This window comes from Malaclemys terrapin, chromosome 5 (genome assembly GCF_027887155.1).
Source record: "Malaclemys terrapin pileata isolate rMalTer1 chromosome 5, rMalTer1.hap1, whole genome shotgun sequence".
Lineage (NCBI taxonomy): Eukaryota > Metazoa > Chordata > Testudines > Emydidae > Malaclemys > Malaclemys terrapin.
Window position 1 is genome coordinate 42,341,882 of NC_071509.1, and position 20,183 is coordinate 42,362,064.

Below are 20,183 nucleotides of genomic sequence, written 5' to 3' on the forward strand. Positions count from 1 at the left end.
CACTGGCATTTGATTGATTATGTCATCATCAGGAGAAGGGACAGACAAGATGTCAGGGTTACAAAAGCTATGTGTGGCGCTGACGGTTGGATGGATCATAGGCTTATAGTATCCAAAATGAAGCTCCATATCATGCCGAAGAGACGACCACAAGGCTGTAAGGCTCTCAAAAGGATCAACATGTCGAAGCTGAAGAACAGCCCCATCACTGAAAACCTAGCAGAAGACCTAGAGAATGAGTTTGCTGATCTTCGTATTGAGGATGACGCTGAGAAAGTCTGGGAGCAATTCCGCAACACTGTCCATACAGCTGCATCGAAGGTATTGGGGCCCTCCACATGCAGGCGGCAAGACTGGTTTGACGAAAATGATGCAGAAATCCAGGCCTTACTTGCTGAGAAGCACCGCCTGCATCGCGCATATCAAAACGATCCATCCTCAGCGGCAAAGAAGACCACCTTTATCAACGCTTGCAGAACAGTACAGAACCGACTGCGCAAAATGCGGGACTTGTGGCTGAGTGCCAAAGCAGATGAAATACAGGCATATGCGGACAGGAATGACTATAAATGGTTTTATGAAGCCCTCAACACATTCTATGGTCCACAGTCTTCTGGAAGTTTTCCCCTCCTGAACTCTGATGGTACTGTGCTCCTTACAGAGAAGACACAGATTCTCCAGAGATGGGCTGAACACTTCGAAGCAATTCTCAATTGCCCCTCAGTCATCAATGATGAGGCCATTGACAAGATGCCCCAGGTTGCAGTCAATGACTCCATGGATGCTTCACCAGAAGAGGACGAAGTGAAGAAAGCTATCAATCAGCTGTCAAGTGGCAAAGCCCCAGGGTCAGATGCCATACCAGCAGAGGTGTACAAAGTCAGTGGATCCGTGCTGCTACGGAAACTCACTGAGCTGTTTCAGTCCTTCTGGAAGCAGGGAACCATTCCACAAGAATATAGAGACACGTCCATCTTGCATCTCTATAAGAGGAAGGCAATTGCTAGGTATGCGACAATCACTGTGGAATCTCGCTGCTTTCTACAGCGGGGAAAGTTCTTGCACGGGTTGTGTTGAACCGATTGATCACTCACCTGGAGAAGGGCTTACTGCCAGAATCAGTGTGGCTTCCACAAGGGACGTGGGACTATTGACATGATCTTCGCTGTGCGTCAGCTACAGGAGAAATGTCAAGAGTAGAATCGTGAACTCTGCACAACTTTTGTGGACCTCACGAAAGCATTTGACTGTCAGTCGCCAGGGCCTGTGGAGGATCATGTCGAAATTTGGCTGTCCAGACAGATTTATACGAATGGTACGTCAATTTCATCACGGTATGATGGCTCGTGTCCTGGATGATGGTGAAACATCTGAGGCCTTCCCAGTCACCAACGGCGTCAAGCAAGGGTGTGTTTTTGTTCAGCATGATATTCTCTGCCATTTTGACTGATGCTTTTCAACATTGCACTGAAGGAGTAGGCCTGAAGTATAGAACTGACGGGAAACTATTCAATCTGAGGCGACTGCGTGCCATCACCAAGGTGAAGAAAACTGTACTTCGAGACTTTCTCTTTGCCGATGATTGTGCTCTGAATGCTAGTACAGAGCCAGAAATGCAAGCCAGTATGGACAAGTTTTCAACTGCATGCAACAACTTCGGTCTCACCATTAACATCAAGAAGACTGAGGTCATGCACCAGCCAGCTCCCCACGCTCTGTACTCAGAACCGTCCATCACTGTAAATGGACAGAGACTTCGGACAGTGGACCATTTCACGTTCCTGGGTAGAACCCTTTCCCGAGCAGTGTCAATCGATGATGAAGTAAACTGCAGAATTGCTAAAGCCAGCTCTGCATTTGGCCAATTGCGCTCCAACGTTTGGGAACATCGAGGGATCAGCCTACCAACGAAGGTCTACTGAGCAGTGGTGCTTCCAACTCTGCTGTACACCTGCGAGATGTGGACTGTATCAGAGTCATGCACGAAGGCTTAATCACTTCCACATTTGCTGTCTGCGAAAGCTTCTAAAAATTAGATGGCAGGACAAAGTGCCCGATACTGATGTCCTCACTAGAGCCAGTCTGCCGTCAGTTCACACATTGCTGATGAGAGTCCAGACCAGGTGGGCCGGACATGTCGTGAGAATGTCAGACGAACGCATTCCTAAACAGCTCTTCTATGGAGAACTCACTCAGGGAAAGCGCTCCCATGGAGAACAAAAGAAGCGGTTCAAGGACATGCTGAAGACCTCTTTGAAGTCCTTCGAGATTAACACCGCCACATGGGAAACCTTCACACTGAACCGTCCAGCATGGCGCAGTCTCATTCACACAGGCAATAATACCTCTGAGGCGAGGCGTATTGCTGAGGCTGAAAAAAGCGTGAGCTGCGCAAGTCCAGAGCTGCTTATACAATATCGACAGTGCCATTACATGTCTGCCCAACGTGTGACAGGACGTTCCACACCCGAATCGGACTGATCAGTCATCTTCGGATGCACAGAGCCCAGTCATCGAAAGAATGAGTTGTTGAGGTCTTCATCGATAATGATGGACGAACATCATAACATGCAACAGCTTCCTAATAACTTCACAGAGCAATTCAAAGTGGGTTTTTTTAAAAAACAAACAAACAAACAAACAAACGTTATGGTTTGAAGCCTCCCTGCACTGAAAATGGCCTCTTTTTTGTGTGTTCTGTTTCAACACTAAGATAATCAGAGGTGCCCAAGCTCACACCATGCCATTATCTACTGATAAGCCTGTTTTATAAAATTCCAATACATACAGAGAATTCTATCCTAAAGATAGGAGCTCAAAATGTTTTCCTAACAATGCCAATCACTACTTCCTACAGTTTATAAAACATATGGAACTAAATACATCTAAAGTTGAAATCTGAGTGAGATATATAGGTAAGATATAGTCCCATTATGTGTTAGATCATAATTTCACGGGAACAACGCTGCATAGACACAGTTATTTCTCTTTGCTGTTTTATGTCTCTTTTCGAAATGGGTACATTATGCAAATCTCCATAAAGAAATACAAAACTGCTACATGACAACAAAATATTCTTTTGTTACGATCATTCCCAAATCAATCGAGTTTCACCACTTACTTGGGTGTCTTTCCACTTGGTAATGAAGCTGTTCTCTGTATCCATTTGTTTGATCTGATCTTCATTTATCTGTTAAAAATTGATATTTCGGTAAGTTAGAGGGAAACTAACATAACGCTTTATCATCCTTAGTGGATTCTTTATAATGGCTAACAACACTAAGAAAATCAAGTAGGGTTGTTATGAGTGATTACACTTACAATGTATTTTATCTGATTGAGAGATTTTTTCTAGTATCATACAGAAGGCACTATTTTTTATCGAATGTAAATCTAAAGAGGATTTTTCCATAAAATCCATCATACCGCTGAGCTCTTTATAATATCAACACATTTCCTCTGTGACCCCCAGATAAAAAAGAAGAATGCTGCATAATGGGTCACAAAGATTAGTCCCTAGTAATGAATAAATTCAAATTCAATTGGATTCAGTTCTTCTGCAAAGAGCTTTGGAAGAAAACAGTATCTCTCTGAAGTGCTCATCATTCACTGAGTCAAAAGTCTGGGAACACCTTAGCTGCAACACAAGAACCATAATAGGTGAACAAACATACCACTTTCAAAGATCACAATCTTGGAATTTGTTAAAAACTATGCCATCTTCATGCCAGTGAGAAGAGTTGTGCGCACTCATTTGGAAAAGACTGATTCACAGCAACTCTATAAACACAGCTTTTTCTTTTCAGTCTAGACTAGTTCAGAATTAATGTCTAAAAGCAGCCAAATAAAAGACAAAGGCCACAGAGCTAAAGCATCAGAGAATCCTGCACGCTGTGAAGCAGTGGAACCAACATTGCACAAAAAACATTTGTGAAGACAACATCTTTGTGCAAGATCATGAAATGCAGAGAGATTTTCAGACATCTTACAAAATTCTATTACTAGAGCACTTAGGCCACTACATTATGTAAGATACTTACATCGAAGAGTTGTACGTAATTTTTAATTAGATCTTCTATTACATTGACTTCTTCACTGGTATGTCCATTAGTTTGAAATAAACATGCTGAAAACACCATGGCTAGATTGTGCGGGTTCATATAATTGATTTCTGAACATTTATGCACCCTGTTTGAAGGAGAATAAATCCATTTAGAATACTCCATTGTTCTTGACACTGCTCATGCTCGACTCAAGGACACAGAGTGCTTTTCCAACAGCCGTATTTTCAACAGTATAGTTTTATTAAACAAAATCATTAACCTATTTTTATCTAGTCTTTTACATGTATGTAATGATTTCATGTACTTTTACACAAACATTAATTGATGCTTTCTTTCTGCCTCTGATCTACGGTAGTGAATGGTGTCATGTCAATAATCATTTTCATACTACTACTTCATTTTGTGATCTGTATAAGTTGGATATGGTCAGAAAATGGGGGAAGAGATAATGAAACTCTTAAAACATTTTTGTTTCTATAGTGCTGTTAAAATTTTCTAACCAATTGTACTAGGATTTTTTTTCTACCGATTCCAAGTCAGAAGTGACCATTGTGATCATCCAATCTGACCTCCTGTATAACACAGGCCACAGAACTTCCCCAAACTAATTCCTAGATCATCTCTTTTAGAAAAACAGCCAATCTTGATTTAAGAATTGTCAGTGATGTAGAACCCATCAAAACCTTTTGGCCACAGCATCACATTGGGAGCTTGTGTTCAGCTGATTATGCTTCCACCATAATCTCCAAATCTTAAGAGTCACTGCTATATGTGTGTATACATGCTTAAGCACATTATACTCTACATGATTCTTTAAGAAACAACCATTTCTTTAAGATACCACAGGGCATTTTAATGCCATAGGTGCCAACTTTTGCTATATCTGCTTAAAGTGAGTGTAACACCGACAGGCGGGATCAAACCTGGGACCTCTGGAACTAAATACATAAGCCTCTACTGCATGAGCTAAAAGCCACATGGCTCTTAGCTAAGGCTGTAGCAGACTCATTAATCTCTAAGTGGTCGAGGTGCCACTAGAGGGGCTAGAGCACCACACCCAGGTGGTGTGGGGTTACATGGGCACCTTAAAAACTCCCAATTTACTGATTTTAACCTTATTTCCTGCATTTCCTATACTTGGAAGAGGAGGTTACTTACCTGTAACTGGAGGTTTTTCGAGATGCATGGTCTCTATCTGTATTCAAGTGAGAGTTATGCATGCGCACCATGCACCCAGAGCTGGAGAATTTGAAAGCAGTGTTCATTGTTCGTGCATATGCCCTAGCTCATTTTGTGCCTCCAACCAAGGGAGTGAAGGATGAGGCGGATCATCCACCTCTCCAGTTCCTTCTAAAGCAGAAGGGAAGGAAGGTGGATAATGGAATATAGATAGAGACCATACATCTAAAAGAACCTCCAGTTACTGGTAAGTAATCTCCTCCTCTTCGAGTGATGTTCCTATTGATTCCATTGTGGGTGACTAACAAGCAGTACCTAAGTAGGAGGAGGATGTAGATGGTAGGGCTGAGCAGAGTACCACCATACCAAAGGAGGCATCAGCAGAAAAGTCCTGCACCAGGAAATAATGTCTTGCAAATGTGTGAATGGAGCCCTATGTGGCCGCTTTACAGATTTCAAGGAGGACTACCTCCTGAAGAGATGCCATACGTGTTGCTTACGCTCTGGTGGAATGAGTTCTTAACTCATGGAGAGTGGGGGGGGAGGCTCGAAAGCTGATAGAGTAGAATGCAGCTAGAGACCATTTGGAGATTCTCTGGGTGGAGATGACGTGCCCTCTGACTCAGTCGCTATAGCGACAAAAGTCTTAGGGATTTCCTGATTTGTTTTGTTCTCTGTAGGTAAAAACCCAAGGCCCACCGAACACTGAGGGAGTGGAGTCTTTGCTCCTATGTGGAAGTGTACAGTTTTGGGAAGAACACAGGTAAGTGAATGTTTTGTTTAAGGTGAAATTCCAAAGCTACATTAGGGGTAAATTTGGGGTACCGATGCAAAGAAACCTTATCCTTATGGAATGTAGTGTACGGCAGATTGGACATCATGTCTCCAAGTTGGCCAACCCTTCCACTGAGGTGCTGGCCACAAGGAAATCAACCTTCATGAAAAGGATGGACATGGACTATAACTAAAGTCTCAAAGAAAAAAAAAAACCATCTTGTGAGTACTGAGAAAACAAGGTTTAGGTCCCACTGGGGAACAGGCTTCTGAACAGGTGGGAAGGTTTTTATTAGGCCTTTCCAGAATCTATTGGTCAGTGGATGTGTGAAGACCGAGTAGTCCTAAGAAAGTGGATGGTCTGCACTGATCACAGCCAAGTGGACTCGCAAGGAGCTCATGGACAAACCTGTTGTCTTCAAAAAGAGAGGATATAGTCCAAGATGAAAGCAAGATTTGTAGTCTCTGGGAGAATGCCTCTTTGGTGCGCCCAAGAAGAGAAGCTCTTTCACTTAGCTAGGTAACATTTTTTGTAGAATCCTTTCTACTTTTAGAGAGGATGTCTCATATGGCTGTGGAGCATGAACATTCTAAGGATAATGCCCATCGAAATACCAAGTCCTGAGGTGGAACGGATGCAGATCAAGGTGCTTGATCTTGCCCTTCCACCGAGTCAGGAACTCATGGAATGTTGGGAGAATGATTGGTGGTGAGGCTGACATGAGGAGGAAATTAGGAAACAAGAACCGTCTGGCCAGAAGGAGGTTATCAGGATGACCTGCACTCTGTCATGCTGGATTTTGTGTACAACTTGGGGCAGAAGTGGTAGTGGAGGGAAGACAGTTGAACTGGTCCCACCAAGGAAAAAGCATAGTGTCACTCTAACAGTGGCATCCTAGGGCTCTTCTGGAGCAATACATGATGCACTTCCTGTTTGCTAGAAAGAGGTGAACAGATCCCTGGTTGGGGTCCCCATAGAGTGAAAATATTGTGCAGTACCAAATCATGGATCGCCCACTCTTGGTCGATTGTAAAATGTCTGCTGAGGGAATGTGCAAGCACATTTTGTTTTCCCAGAAGGTAGGCTGCCAATAGGGTGATTTGATTGCTGATACACCAGTTCCACAGGCCTGACAGGGAGGTGGATCACAGTCCCCACTGCTTGTTGATGTAGAAGACAGTTGTAACATTGTCTGACATTATAAGGAGATGGTGAGCACGGATGAATGGAAGAAAGAACTTGAATGACTTCCAGACTACTCACAACTCCAGGATACTGCGGTGCATCCTGGACTCTCGAGCTGTCCGGGTACCTTGTGCTGGGTGGCTAGTCATGTGGCCACCCAACCAAATAGGGATGTGTCTGTAATAATGTTCCTGTCTGGAAGGGAAGGGAGAAAAAGGGACACTAGTGCTTATCTGAAGAGGATTTGAATTCCATAGCAGGGGAAGACACTATCTTGGCTGGAACTGTCACCATGAGGTTCATGGAATGATGGTTTGGGGAGTATAGTGATTGTAGCTAAGTTTGAAGGCAATGAAGGTGGAGTCTTGCAAACAGGGTGATATAGGTGCATGAGGCCATATGACCTAGGAGAGAGAGATGTTTTGACTGGTACTCGAGGGTTGCTTGACACATGAGCTATGGTATTATTTATGGTCTAGAACCTATCCTTGGACAGGTACGTTCTTGCTGTCAGGGCCGGGTCATGGGCAGCCAGACCTAGTGGTACGAGCTGGAATCCACAGTCAGGAGTCAGCTTGGCCAGGATCCTGGAAGGTCAGAAACCAAAGCCAGACTGGAGATCAGAGCAAAAAGTCAGAAGTCCAGAGCTAAGCCAGAGTCAGGATGCCAGGAAGTCAAGCCAGCGGATTGGGGCGGGGGGGGGGGGGGAAGCGGAGGAGCATAAGCAGGAGGCACAAGGTGGATGCCAGTTTTTTAAGACAGCTTCCTGTTCCTGATGCTGTCATAAGTAGGGCCAGGAGGCCAATCAGCTGCTCTGGGGTTCTACCAATGGGGCATCAGAGGCAGAGCTTCAAACTGGGGCTGGGCTTCATGAGTCCTGGATTAGCAGTTGGTCCAGTGGAGGGTTGCAGCACGTCCGATAAACCCTGTGGACCTGGGTTCAAGGCCTGTCCATCATGACATAACCCCCACTCCTAGGGGCACCCTCTGGGAAACATGGGCCCAGTTTTCTTGAGTGGCTCCTATGGAAGGCCTGAACCACGGCAGGAGCATGAACATTCTCTGCTGGCTCCCAAGTTTATTCCTCTGGGCTGTAACCTTCCCAGTCAACCAGGTATCACAATTTACCCCGCTTGACCTTGTACTTGTGGAGCTTAGGCTCTATGGGGAAATGTATTCTCAGGGTAAGGTTTTAGGAGTGACACATGGAATACACGGTGGTCCCTAAGGGACTGAGGGAACTGAAGCTCAAAGGTTACTAAGTTGATCCGATACAGGCCAAGGAACCGGTGGTCTAGTTTCTGAGAGGGTCTGTCTGTGCAGAGGTGTTCTGTAAAAAGCCAAACCTTTTGTCCCACAGTGTAAGCCAGGCCTTGTTGCTACTACTACTGAAAATATCTTGGTAAAGACTCTAGGGGCAGTTGCTATCCCAAAAGGAAGTTCTCATTATTGAAAATGGTTGAAACACACCATGAATCTGAGAGAGCATCTATTGGCAGGATGAATGTCTATGTGAAAGTATGCATCCTTCATATTGAGAGCCATGAACCACATGGCCTTTTCTACAGATGGAATTATCACTGCCAATGTGACCATGCAAAATCTGAGTTTGTGAATGAAACAGTTGAGATGGCAGAGGTCAAGGACTGGTCTCCAAGTGCCCTTCTTTTTGGATATTAGGAAGTAGGTGGAGTTAAACCCTCTCCTTTGGTCTTGAGGGGGGACATGGTTCTATTGCTCCTCACTGCAATAAGGAGTTCAATTCTTGAGAATACTCTCATATGAGAGTTTTCCCCAGGGCTGGGGAGGAAGTTTCTGGAGGAGGTAGTGTTGCAAAATGTATTGTATAGCCAGAGTGGATGATGCTAAGCACCAACTTGTCCATTGTCATCACACTCCAGGTGTTGAAAAAGACTTCCAGATGACCCCCAAATACTGTGTGGCAGGGGCGGGAGGTGTTGGGCTTAGTGTTTTGTAACTCTTGAGCTCCCATCAAAAATAACATTGAGCCAGGGATTGAGATGCCAAGCCTATTGCCGAGGGTGTAAGGAAGTGGGACTTTTGAACCCTTGGTCTCTTATGTAGTGGTTCAAAGTTGCTCTGATAGAAAAATTGCTGAGCCATAAATCTAGATGTGACCTGTGGGTGGTGAAACTTTCTCTTAGTGACAGGCATATCCATAGCAAGTGGAGGGCAACCCTGGAATCCTTCAGGGTATAGAAGGACTCGTCCATCTTCTGGTTGAAGAGCTCCTATTCATCAAGGGGGAGGTCCTCAATGGTATTCTGGAACTCCTTAGTGAATCCTGACACATAGAGCCATGACTCCTTGCGCACGACAATGGCGGTAGCTATAGCTCTAGAGGCAGCATCGACTACAGATTGGAGTGTGGTCCTGGCTACCAGTTTGCCATTGTCTGTCAGAGCTTGAAAAAGAGATCTGCCTTGATACGGAAGGCTGTCAAACTTCACAAACTTGGCGTAATTCAGGAAAATGTATTAAGCCAGTAATGCTTAGTATTTGGCTATCCTGAACTGGAGGCTGGATGATGAGAAGATCTTTCCTCCAAGCAGATCCAGGCATTTTCCCTCTTTGTCAGCAGGAGTAGACGGTGGATGCTGCTTTCTAGCCCTTTCAGAAGAGGCATGGACCAACAGTGAATTGGGAAAGGGGAGTGAAAACAAAAATTCTTGGCCGGCACATAATAATGCTTCTCAGCCCCTTTGGTGGTAGGAGTGCAGGTGGTAGGAGTGTGTCAAACTGTCCTAGCTGGCTCCAGTATGGCTTCATTAACAGAGAGAGCTATTCTGTTGGTTCCAGAAGCATGCAAGATGTCTAAGAGTTTGTGCTGGGAGTCCTGGATCTCTTCAAGAGAAATTTGAAACTTTCCAGGAACTCTGCAGAGAAGGTCCTAGAACTGCCTGAAGTCATCAGGAGGCAGGGGGGTTAGAAGTCACCACTTTATCCAGGGATGATGATGGCAGCCTTCCTAGTTCCAGTGGAACTACAAGGTCAGGAGTGTAATGTTCCTCCTCCTCTGTCATATCCGGGAGCAGATCTGAGCATCCCCTTAGCAGAGAGGCAAGGGGTGTCTCCCTGGCAAATCGGATCAACTCTTCAGGGGGAGTAGACCAGTAGGCGTGGTTGATAGGTGGTCACAGGGGCCCCCATGGCATGGGGTAGCAGAAGCTCAAAGTTAGATGAGGTAGAGATTGTTCCCAAGGGTCTTTTGAGTGGTGGAGGACACACAGGATAAGGGAAGAGCAGTTCATTGGATGACTCAGAATCTTCTGATGAGGAGAAGGCGGATTCCAGTGCCAGTGGTGGTACTGTGGTGCCATTGGAGGGGAGATGTATTCTGCAGATGGATCAGGTGATGAGCTCCTTCCAGCAGTTGATTCTCCCGGAGGTGGTGATATGTCCCTGGAAATGGAGGGGCCCAATGGAGAAGGAGATTCCGGATCTGGGAGAGCAAAAATGTCCTGTGAGGCGGGCAACAGATTCAGATCTCCCTGATGTGAGAGGGGTTTTGCTTGTCCAGGCCACCAGAGCATAGGAGGAGGGTGGTATCCATAGTTGGCAGTGATCTGACTTAGTCAGTCCTGGCAGATCCTGGGGTTTGGAAGAAGCCAGGGAGGATGGTACTGATGGAATACAGTCTGGTACAGGTGGAGTCCAATGCTTATGGACTTTCTTGTCGTACCGCTGGGATTTAGGACATATTAAATCCTCATGGGTCAAGCCGATAGGCTTCTTTACAGCTGAGTCCAACTTCTATGAAGTGGACTTACAGGAAGATTTAGTCTCATGGTTATGACAGTGCTTCCTAACTTCCAGATAAGACCCTGCCGTGGGGTCTGTCTTCCTGCGTCAGCATCGGACTTCGCAGCAGGAGGTGCACTTTTTGCTGAATCAGGCTAATGTACAGGGGTGATCCCCTGCCTGGGTCCTCCAAGAGATATTTGTGGAGATGAAGTTCCCGCCTCTCTTGGATACAGCTGGGGAACAATCAGCAGATACTGCACCACACTGCAATGAAAGATTCCCCAAGGAAGTACAAACAGCACTGACGGTCATTGCTGACTGAGACGGATCATGAGTAGGAAGCACTGAGTTTGAAGCCTGGAGTCCTGGGCATAGTCCAGTTCCCGAACAGGGAACAAGTCAGTGGGAAGGTCCCCCTGGGACACTAATCTAATAATAAACAGTAAAACCTATTAAAACTGTTAAGAATCATCTAGTTTGAAAAGTTTTATTTTGTAGAACAAAGCCAAAGCTGAGGACACTAAAATATCTGACTCAGACCATGTGGCAGTAGTGAGAAGGAACTGAAGAGGCAGTTGATCTGCCCCGACCTTTATCCTCTTCATCATGGGCACAAGATGAGCCAGGACACATCCACAGACCAGAAGAAACTGCTTTCAAATTCTCCAGCTGCGGGAGCTTGGTGCGCATGCATAACCCACAATGTAAGACAATAGGGACCATCACTCGAAGAAGAAAAAAGAATTATCACTAAAGACTTAAAAATTGTTATTTATATTGATAGAATAATTTAAGGACAACCCTGGTTGTAGCTTTATTCTTCAACTCCGCATATTGTACTGAAGCAGGCATTCCAGAACCTCCACTTCAGATATTCAGCTAGTTTATGACAAATATTAGTGGAACATATTCAGTTGCTACTAACAAACAAACAAACAAACAACCCAAAAAACTATTTAACAACAATTAACACTGATCCATTTAATTCAGTCTGACTTGTGCAGGAGCATCCAAGCTGTACAATTCTGATACATTCTTCACAGCTTACTCTATCTTAGAAAGAGATACGGGTTTTGCTGTGTGCTTCAGTCTACGGTTTCAAATACTCCCCCGGGCTGTTACACTTGCAAAATTAAAAAGTAATGAAACATAGCTAGGAAAATTAATTCTTAAAGCCATCATACATATTAGACTCTCCCTCAGAGCCTTCTCTTCTCAGGAACTGCTATGCATGATGGAGCTTATGAGAAAGGGCTTTTAAAAATCCTCTAAAACTCCCTAGGTCCTTCTGCCCCATCTCTTTTGGAGGATGACAGATTCAGGTAGCATGGTCTTAGTAGGCGCATTTAAAATTCATTATATATCTGCAGCTTCCTGTCAGTGCAAGATTGTTCTTTAAAGTGTGTTGGTATCTATAGTTAAAATTAAAATGTAAGAAAAATACAGTTTATAGATTACAAATTAATGCAAATCCTATTAATCCTATTTATGAATCAGTAAAATTAGCCATGACTAGTTGAATAGCTCTGAACGGTACTTATCGATATATGAAGTGTTAATGACATTTCAGTCACGCCAGTGAAGTAAAAAATGCTTATTGAGTGTTCTCTACTGTGGTGCGAAATCTGAGTCGATCTGCTGACACACTGACCTGTAAAGGTGTTCAATTAAAGCTGCCAAAGTTGCTCTATTGACTCGTGGAAGGCTCTGAATAAAAGTTCCATACTTCCTCACTCGTTCCCTTTCATTCTGTGTATCTAATGGAGGAGGAAACAAAAAGTCACTGGACATTCACCACAATGCATGTCCCAAAACAAGAACAATACTGATCCACTACAATGGCAACATCTAGTCATTTAAAATTACAATTCAACCAATCAGCCTCCAGAAAGCAACAAATTGTTTTTCATCAAAGAATGCCTTAATATGTAGAGAGTGCATGTGTCTGTAGTTAGTAAATTGGTTTGATTTGGAGAGAATATACTTTTTTTTTGCACCTTATTATTATTATTATAGTAATAGGTAGAAGCCCCAACTGGGGTGAAAACACACAGTGCTCCAAATAGTTTACAATCTAAACCAGGGGTCAGCAACCTTTCAGAAGTGATGTGCCGAGTCTTCATTTATTCATTCTAATTTAAGGTTTCGCGTGCCAGTAATACATTTTAACGTTTTTAGAAGGTCTCTTTCTAGAAGTCTATAATATATAAGTAAACTATTGTTGTATGTAAAGTAAATAAGGTTTTTAAAATGTTTAAGAAACTTCATTTAAAATTAAAATAAAATGCAGAGTCCCCGGACCAGTGGCCAGGACCCAGGCAGTGTGAGTGCCACTGAAAATCAGCTCGTGTGCCGCCTTTCGCACACGTGCTATAGGTTGCCTACCCCTGATCTAAACAGACAAGAGAGATGAATGGTGAAATGAGAAGCAGAGGCTCACTGAGGTGAAGTTACTTGTCCATGATCAGACAGCGGGTCAGTGGAAGAGCCAGTGATTGAATCCAGTCTCCTGAGTCCAGTGTGTTATCCATTGATCTACTTTGCTCTCTACCCTGCATCTACCTTGACTCTCTACATTGTGCCTAAAGCCGAACCTGCTGCCTACCTTGCCAGGCTCAGGAATAAAACTACTAACTCATATCAGGCTTTTCTTCCTCTCCTCTTTGTTTCTGCCTCAAATCTTGTTTTGCAAATTTTCTGTTCTCTCAGCTAATGACTAACCATCTCTATTAAGTGTTTAGCAAGATGGTGTATTAAGAATACTACATAAAAATATAATGCACTGTTGCATATAGTTTTTCACTACTTGGAAAATATAAAAAACTGATTTAAATTTCTGTTCCACATATACCTCATGTACCTATCCGCTCCCACGTATTTATAACTGTCACACAAGTACTCCTGGTAATATTTAACTACAACAAGAGTCTCTGTTGCAAAGCTGGAACAGAGTTCTAGTCACATGCACTAGCCAGGATGTTAGTCAATGAGACTTCATTATGGACCTTCCCTGAAAAAACTAATTTAAAATGTTGCTCATGAAACTTTTTCTGACTGCTGACTCGATGAGAGCAATCTACATTTCAAAATTCAGTCCTACACTTCGTCTTAGTTGAGGTCAAAGGCCAGTTACTGGTACTAAGCCGTGTTGTTGTTGCCATGTCGGTCTCAGGATATTAGAGACATAAGGTGGGTGAGGTATTATCTTTTATTGGACCAGCTTCTGTTGATGAGAGAGACAAGCTTTCAGCAACAGAGCTCTTCTTCAGGTCTGGGAAAGGTAATCTCATCTTCACAGCAAAATACAAGGATGAACAGATTGTTCAGCATAAGTAGTTAACACATAGTATAAGGGACCATTCAAGGTAGAGGGGCCCATTAACACCTCTGCAGTCATACGAGAAAAAGAGGGGGTTAGTGGTTTACAGAGATTGTTGATTTATGGCTTATTACAAAAATCTGTAACCTACTAACTCCTCTTTGAATGGTCTCCTACAATATGTGCTATTACCTAACCCACATTGTCTCTCTAAGTTACTGGTGCTATCTTTCCCATGAATTTGCCAAGTTCTCAAATGGCCAATACTCATCGAACTTCTATATTTAGCTCCATCTTTTGCAAAGTTAGAGAGCAATTAATGCTGCTATATACTTTTTAAATTCAATATTTTATTCTTAAAATGAAACTGGACATATTTATAGTCAATAAGATTGTGTCATGTAAGTGAACTACAGTGGTATCAATCTTGATCAATCTTGTGTGCTTCATTACTATAGTACCTGAGCAGCTCACAATCTTTAATGTATTTATACTAACAACATCCCTGTGAGGTAGCAAAGTGCTACTATCCCCATTGTACAGATGGGGCACTGAGGCACGGAAAGACTAAGCTACTTGACCAAGGTCACACAGGGAATCTGTGGCAGATAAAGGAATTGAATCTCTCTCCCAAGTCCCAGGCTAGCAATGTAACCACTTGGGCCATCCTTCTTCTGAAAGGAATCCACAATTCCAGTACCGTACTTGGGGGGAAAAACCTCAAAAGTTTAAACTTCAAGGGTGTCAATATTTATGTTATCATAATTCTTTATATTGTTTACAAATAAAAGTGAGTAAATATAATTAAGAATTATTGCCCTTACAGGTAAACATCATTTATTTTCATTTCAGTTAATATTTATCTCCAAGGTCAATAAACCTTGATGTTGACCTCAACAAAACTCAAGGTCCTAATAGTAAAATCTTCACCTCCTATAATTATACCAGAAGGTATAATGCTAGCACTGTTTACAGAGTAGATAAATATGTGTTTATATGTTTCCTAACTATTAAGGACCCCAAAAAAACTTGCAACCAATCACTCTAATTTTAAACCCAGTTAACATGTGACTATGGACTTGATCCTGATCTCTATTAGGTGGAGACACATATCCTTGGGCTTCTAAAATAAGATGAAGTTGGGTTTAGGTTGAAGTCTCACCGTTTTCTTTCATGTTTAAGTTTGTTTTATTTGTACTTCTTAAAGAGAGGCACATATAAACAACAAATTACTCAACAGCACAAGTACAGATTTAGTAACACACTTATATCCATACTGATGTGTATATATACACATATAGAACTACTTAAGCCAAAGGATCTTTAACGACTGCAGGTGTCAAGAGCTTGATTTATGTCTCATGCAGAATATGGCAAGGGTGGCCAAACTGCGGTTCGTGAGCCACATGCGGTTTGTTTACAGTTGAAGTGCAGCTCCCAGAGTCTCCCACAGCCCCCATTCTCCACCTACCAGACTGGGAGGAGGGAGCTCGGGGTTTCTGCCATGCAGTGGGGTGGTGAAGCTAAGGGCTTCTGCCAGTGACGACTGGTGCCTGCTGTGAGTTGGGGGGGGCACACAATTTAAAGGTTTGGCCCCTCCAACAGCTTGTGTCAACCCCCCCTAGGCACGCTTCCCCTCTCATCCTCAGTGACCCCTCCCTGCAGCTCCCAGGTGTTAGCTTCATATGGAGAGGCAGCAGCAAACAGATGGGAGCTGCAGGAAGGGGCTTCTGCTGTAGCTCCTTGGGGGAGAGGCAGCAGCAAAAGCAGCGACTCTCCCTGCAGCTCCCAGCTGTTTGCTGCTGCCTCTACCCAAGGCGCAGCTCTCAGCTTGCCTGCTCCTGCAGCTGCCGTGCAGGGAGGAGGCCCAGTGGTACCAGGTGACCAAGCAGGGCCAGCAAACCCTGGCAAAAATCTGGGAGGGCACATGACACCATGTGTCCCCCTCACACATTGCCTCTGACTTCTGCCCAGCGGGGAGGATGGTCTTGGGGCTTTAGCCCTAAGTCCTGGCAGGCATGCCCTGACTCTCGAACTTCTGAAGATTGTTGTATGTGGCTCAGAGTGTCAGTAAGTTTGGCAACCCCTGGAATATCGCATCACTAGTATCATGCCCCTTAACCACGATAACCCATAACCCTTCAGTACGTACTCAGAGGAAGAGGCACCACCTACTAAATACATGGCCTCTATTGGAACTCCAATGCCACTTTCTCCAGCACGTGTGTGTTACTTGCAAACCTCACATCCAGCTATTGACTAACCTTACTTAGCTTGGGAGATCTTACTGGAACACAACACAAGATTGTATATTTGCAAGCAGTAGACATAGAGGACCAAGCAAAGAGCAGTATTTACAGGTCCGAGTGTACAAATTAATGCTTTTGCTACTGACTTCAGTGGAGCTGGGATTTAACCCATAATTTCTAAATAATATATATAGAATCCTTTTATTGATTATTCAATAATCTGATGTTTGCTCTGTGTATATATATTAAATATAAAATACAATATTTTGTATTAAACATGGTAATAAGAGTTCACATTTACATGTTCTTTTCCTAAAAGATCACTTCTGAGCTATGAACAAGACTTATTTATTTTACCTAGTGCAGAGATCCAAAATGGATAAAGCTCTTTAGTGAGAAGTGCATCACTTATTTGAGACAGGAAACACTTCAGTACATCAGTTACATCTTCCACCTGATGTGTTCCAGCTCTCAATTTAACACTTCTTGCATCTTTTTTGAAGCTCTCTAGAAGCTCACTCACGTGGGAAGGATCACCATTCTTTGAGTAGATATGTTTGCTACCTAAACCTTAAATACAGGAACACAAGGGAAAAATCAAGTGTTTTCTTAAAATCAAAACATTATTCCTTACACAACATTGACCAGCACCACCAAACCCAGTTACAGTTAACATAGGCCTCTTTCTAGTGGATTTTTATTAATGTCAAACTGTTCTATGAACACTACTTCAGGAAGAGTTTAAAATTACAAATTCCAACAATCATTTATGGACTTCTTATAATCATCATAAAAGAGGTGATAAAGGGAAAGGGTGCTGCCTCTTTATATAAGGTGATTTCTTTCCGGTTTAATATATCTGCACTTCTGTCCCTCCCCCAGTGACCCTTTGGGACTAATCCAAAGGTATTATTTTAATGTGTGTGTTTGTTCTAAGATGTTTGACTCCTGAGGCCTTAATGACGGCACTCCTGATTCTCTCTCATTTTCAGGTGGACAAGTTCCAGACACCACAAGGGAGCCACTGGCAATTCCACTGTTCCCGTGGGTGGACTGGAAGCTTAAAGAGATACTGCCAATTTGAAATATAAAACACCTGAAAATATGTTATGAATGTCACCTTCAACTACTACAGATAAATAAAGCCTTTTATATTAAGTTTGTTAAATGTGTGCATTTGACAGAACTGTGTGTGTAGTCAGTTTAACTGTTTCTCTTTGTAGAGGCTGCTTTTCCCTTGCTTCTCCTTAAAAATGCTGCCAACCATGCCAGCTCTGCTGCCAGCTAGTTCATGTTTCCAACAAACGCATCCCTTCTTTCTTCCAGGGCACCCTTTATGTATGGAGGGAAACTCTGTCAAAATCCATGAAAATCACCAGCTTACATTCTCCTTCAAACTCACCTCTACTGTGTTATCTAAAAGCACTATCATCTGATAGTGGTTCTGCATTGTTAACCTTGGTGTGGGGCCTGGTAAATTCATTTATGGCAATTTGTTCCTTTTCAGGCATATTTTAAGTATAAACCACTACTCTAGCAAGAAAGAAGCATCTGATAACTGTCTCAGCTGAGTACACTTTATTTCTCTCACACTCAGAATACTAATTATCATAATCATCCCATTAAAAAGGACACTATATACCTCTGAGCTGAGAGCAAGCATTTTAACCCTGAGGCTAATTTTTGAAAGGGATGTTAAAAATGTCTGAAAAAAAGGGGTTAGCCTAAATGTGCCTTCTCCTTCATAACTACAGCATCACACTTCCCATGCTTCAGTAACAGTTAAACACATACAACTATATTATGATACTTGGGAGAATAAAATGTTATTTATAAAAATTCTTCAGCTTGCAAATGAATCAAAAATAATTAAGCAAACAATTGTTCTTGGTTTCAGCCAAGAAAACAACACCTTGGGATACCACGGTTTACCATAAGACAGCATTACCATATTCAAAACAAAAGTTATTCAGCTAGACAAACCATCAGTGTTAAAATATGTATGTATGGATCACGCTTCATTAAACCTATTCCATGCTGACAGAGGCCATGGACACTAATATTCTGGAAGCATGTCTTTATAGGGTTCAGAACACTAGGCTTCATTAATTCTCAATGGTGCAAAGGGTGAAGGCAATTTTCACATACCCTCTACAGGAAACTGTGCTCCAGAGAGATTTACCTTAGTAGAGGATAGATGCCCCTGTCCTCCTTTGGCTCTTCTGCCAGGTGGTGAAAGAGGTCGGAGAGGGAGCAGTAGCTTTAAAAATACAGTCTGGGATCCCAGTTTGTGGAGATCTCTCAGGATATATGCTCAGCCTGCTCTTTCATCCTGGTTGATTTTATTCACTTCCTGGGCTCAGCTTACCAGCTCTGGGTGCTCAGGTGCAGAGGGGGGTTACAGAGAGCTTGCACAACTGCATGTGGGGCTGCCATATGGGGCTTAAAGCTTGGGCTTAACCATGCAGTGAATCAAACTCCACAACATAAAATTATAAAGGGGACGCATGGATTGCCAGCCACGTTCAAATTGCAGTTCCCAAAGTTTCACTTATAATCAGGTACGTTGCACTGTACATCTCTAACACATCAAAAACCACTGCAACACAAAGCACCTGCTGAAAGCAGTGACAGTGTCAATAAATGAGTATGAGTTTTAGCTACAGTAGCACATAAACTCATTCAATGCAATCTGATAGAGATGCTTCTTAAGTATTATATGAATGATCCTAGGAGTTCAGCGAGTTGAATAAAATCTCTACTCCACTTACCATACTGTGTAACAAATGCTATACAGCTGTTCACTATAATAGGAACGTCATTTTTGCTGAGCTGCTGATCTTGTAAGGCATTACCATCTGTACGTGCTGCTTTTTCAATTGCAGTATGCCAGACCGTGAAATCCAACTTTGTATGACCATGGATGTATAATGTTCTGCAAAGTTGGAAAATATTTTGAAACAGTAATAAGGGAAAGATAGAAAACGTCTCACTTTTCCAAAGCAGCACAGTAGTTCTCATGAAAAATGAATACACGCAAATAGATTCAAAGGCTCAAGGTAATATTTGAAATAAGGCATCAGAGCACCTGACTTAAATATACTACAGGAGGCTGTTGTAATGGCCTATTCTACTTTTAGTGCTTTCATTTTTCAGCAAAATATTATCCACAGTAGTACAAGTATTATATACTGGTGCCAGCATGTGTTACAGTAGAGACAGAATAGAATCCATGGACCTTGACGCAGGATTTGGGATGGGGCCCTTTATTAATGCTTTATTCTTTTTTGCTCTTGTGCACCCACTCTTGCAGTGCACACTCAGGACCGAGTCACAGTTCGGTAGAGACCACAGCCTCACTCCCAACTTAAGATGAATTAATGGTATCCTTCTCTTTTCTGTTTTCTCCCCGAGATCCAGAACTGGAGACAATCTAGGCCAAGGGTGTGGATGGAGGAAGTCCCTGTGGGGAAGCTGAGCTACCTGAACTAATTCCCTTCCCCCATCCTCTCTGCTATACAGAGCAGTGATTCTCCAGGAATTTTATAGATCTGGGTGAGGGAAGCAGAGTGGGGAGAAGAAACTCTGAGCACCATGGAAAAGTAACTTAGCCAGTTTCTTTATTCATTTCCTTACCCTGAACCATT

The 20,183-nt window shown here is 43.0% G+C and overlaps 1 protein-coding gene across 1 annotated transcript in view; it reads right to left on the reverse strand.

Moving 5' to 3' along the window:
- ARAP2 (ArfGAP with RhoGAP domain, ankyrin repeat and PH domain 2) overlaps window positions 1-20,183 on the reverse strand; it is a 214,000-nt gene that overhangs the window by 60,970 nt on the left and 132,847 nt on the right. The window contains exons 20-24 of the mRNA XM_054030499.1: window positions 19,308-19,471; window positions 16,894-17,106; window positions 12,620-12,725; window positions 4,041-4,188; window positions 3,122-3,190 (exon numbers count right to left, since the gene is read on the reverse strand). Of these exons, the coding sequence (XP_053886474.1) occupies window positions 3,122-3,190; window positions 4,041-4,188; window positions 12,620-12,725; window positions 16,894-17,106; window positions 19,308-19,471 (700 nt within the window). The remainder of the gene's footprint in view (window positions 1-3,121; window positions 3,191-4,040; window positions 4,189-12,619; window positions 12,726-16,893; window positions 17,107-19,307; window positions 19,472-20,183) is intronic.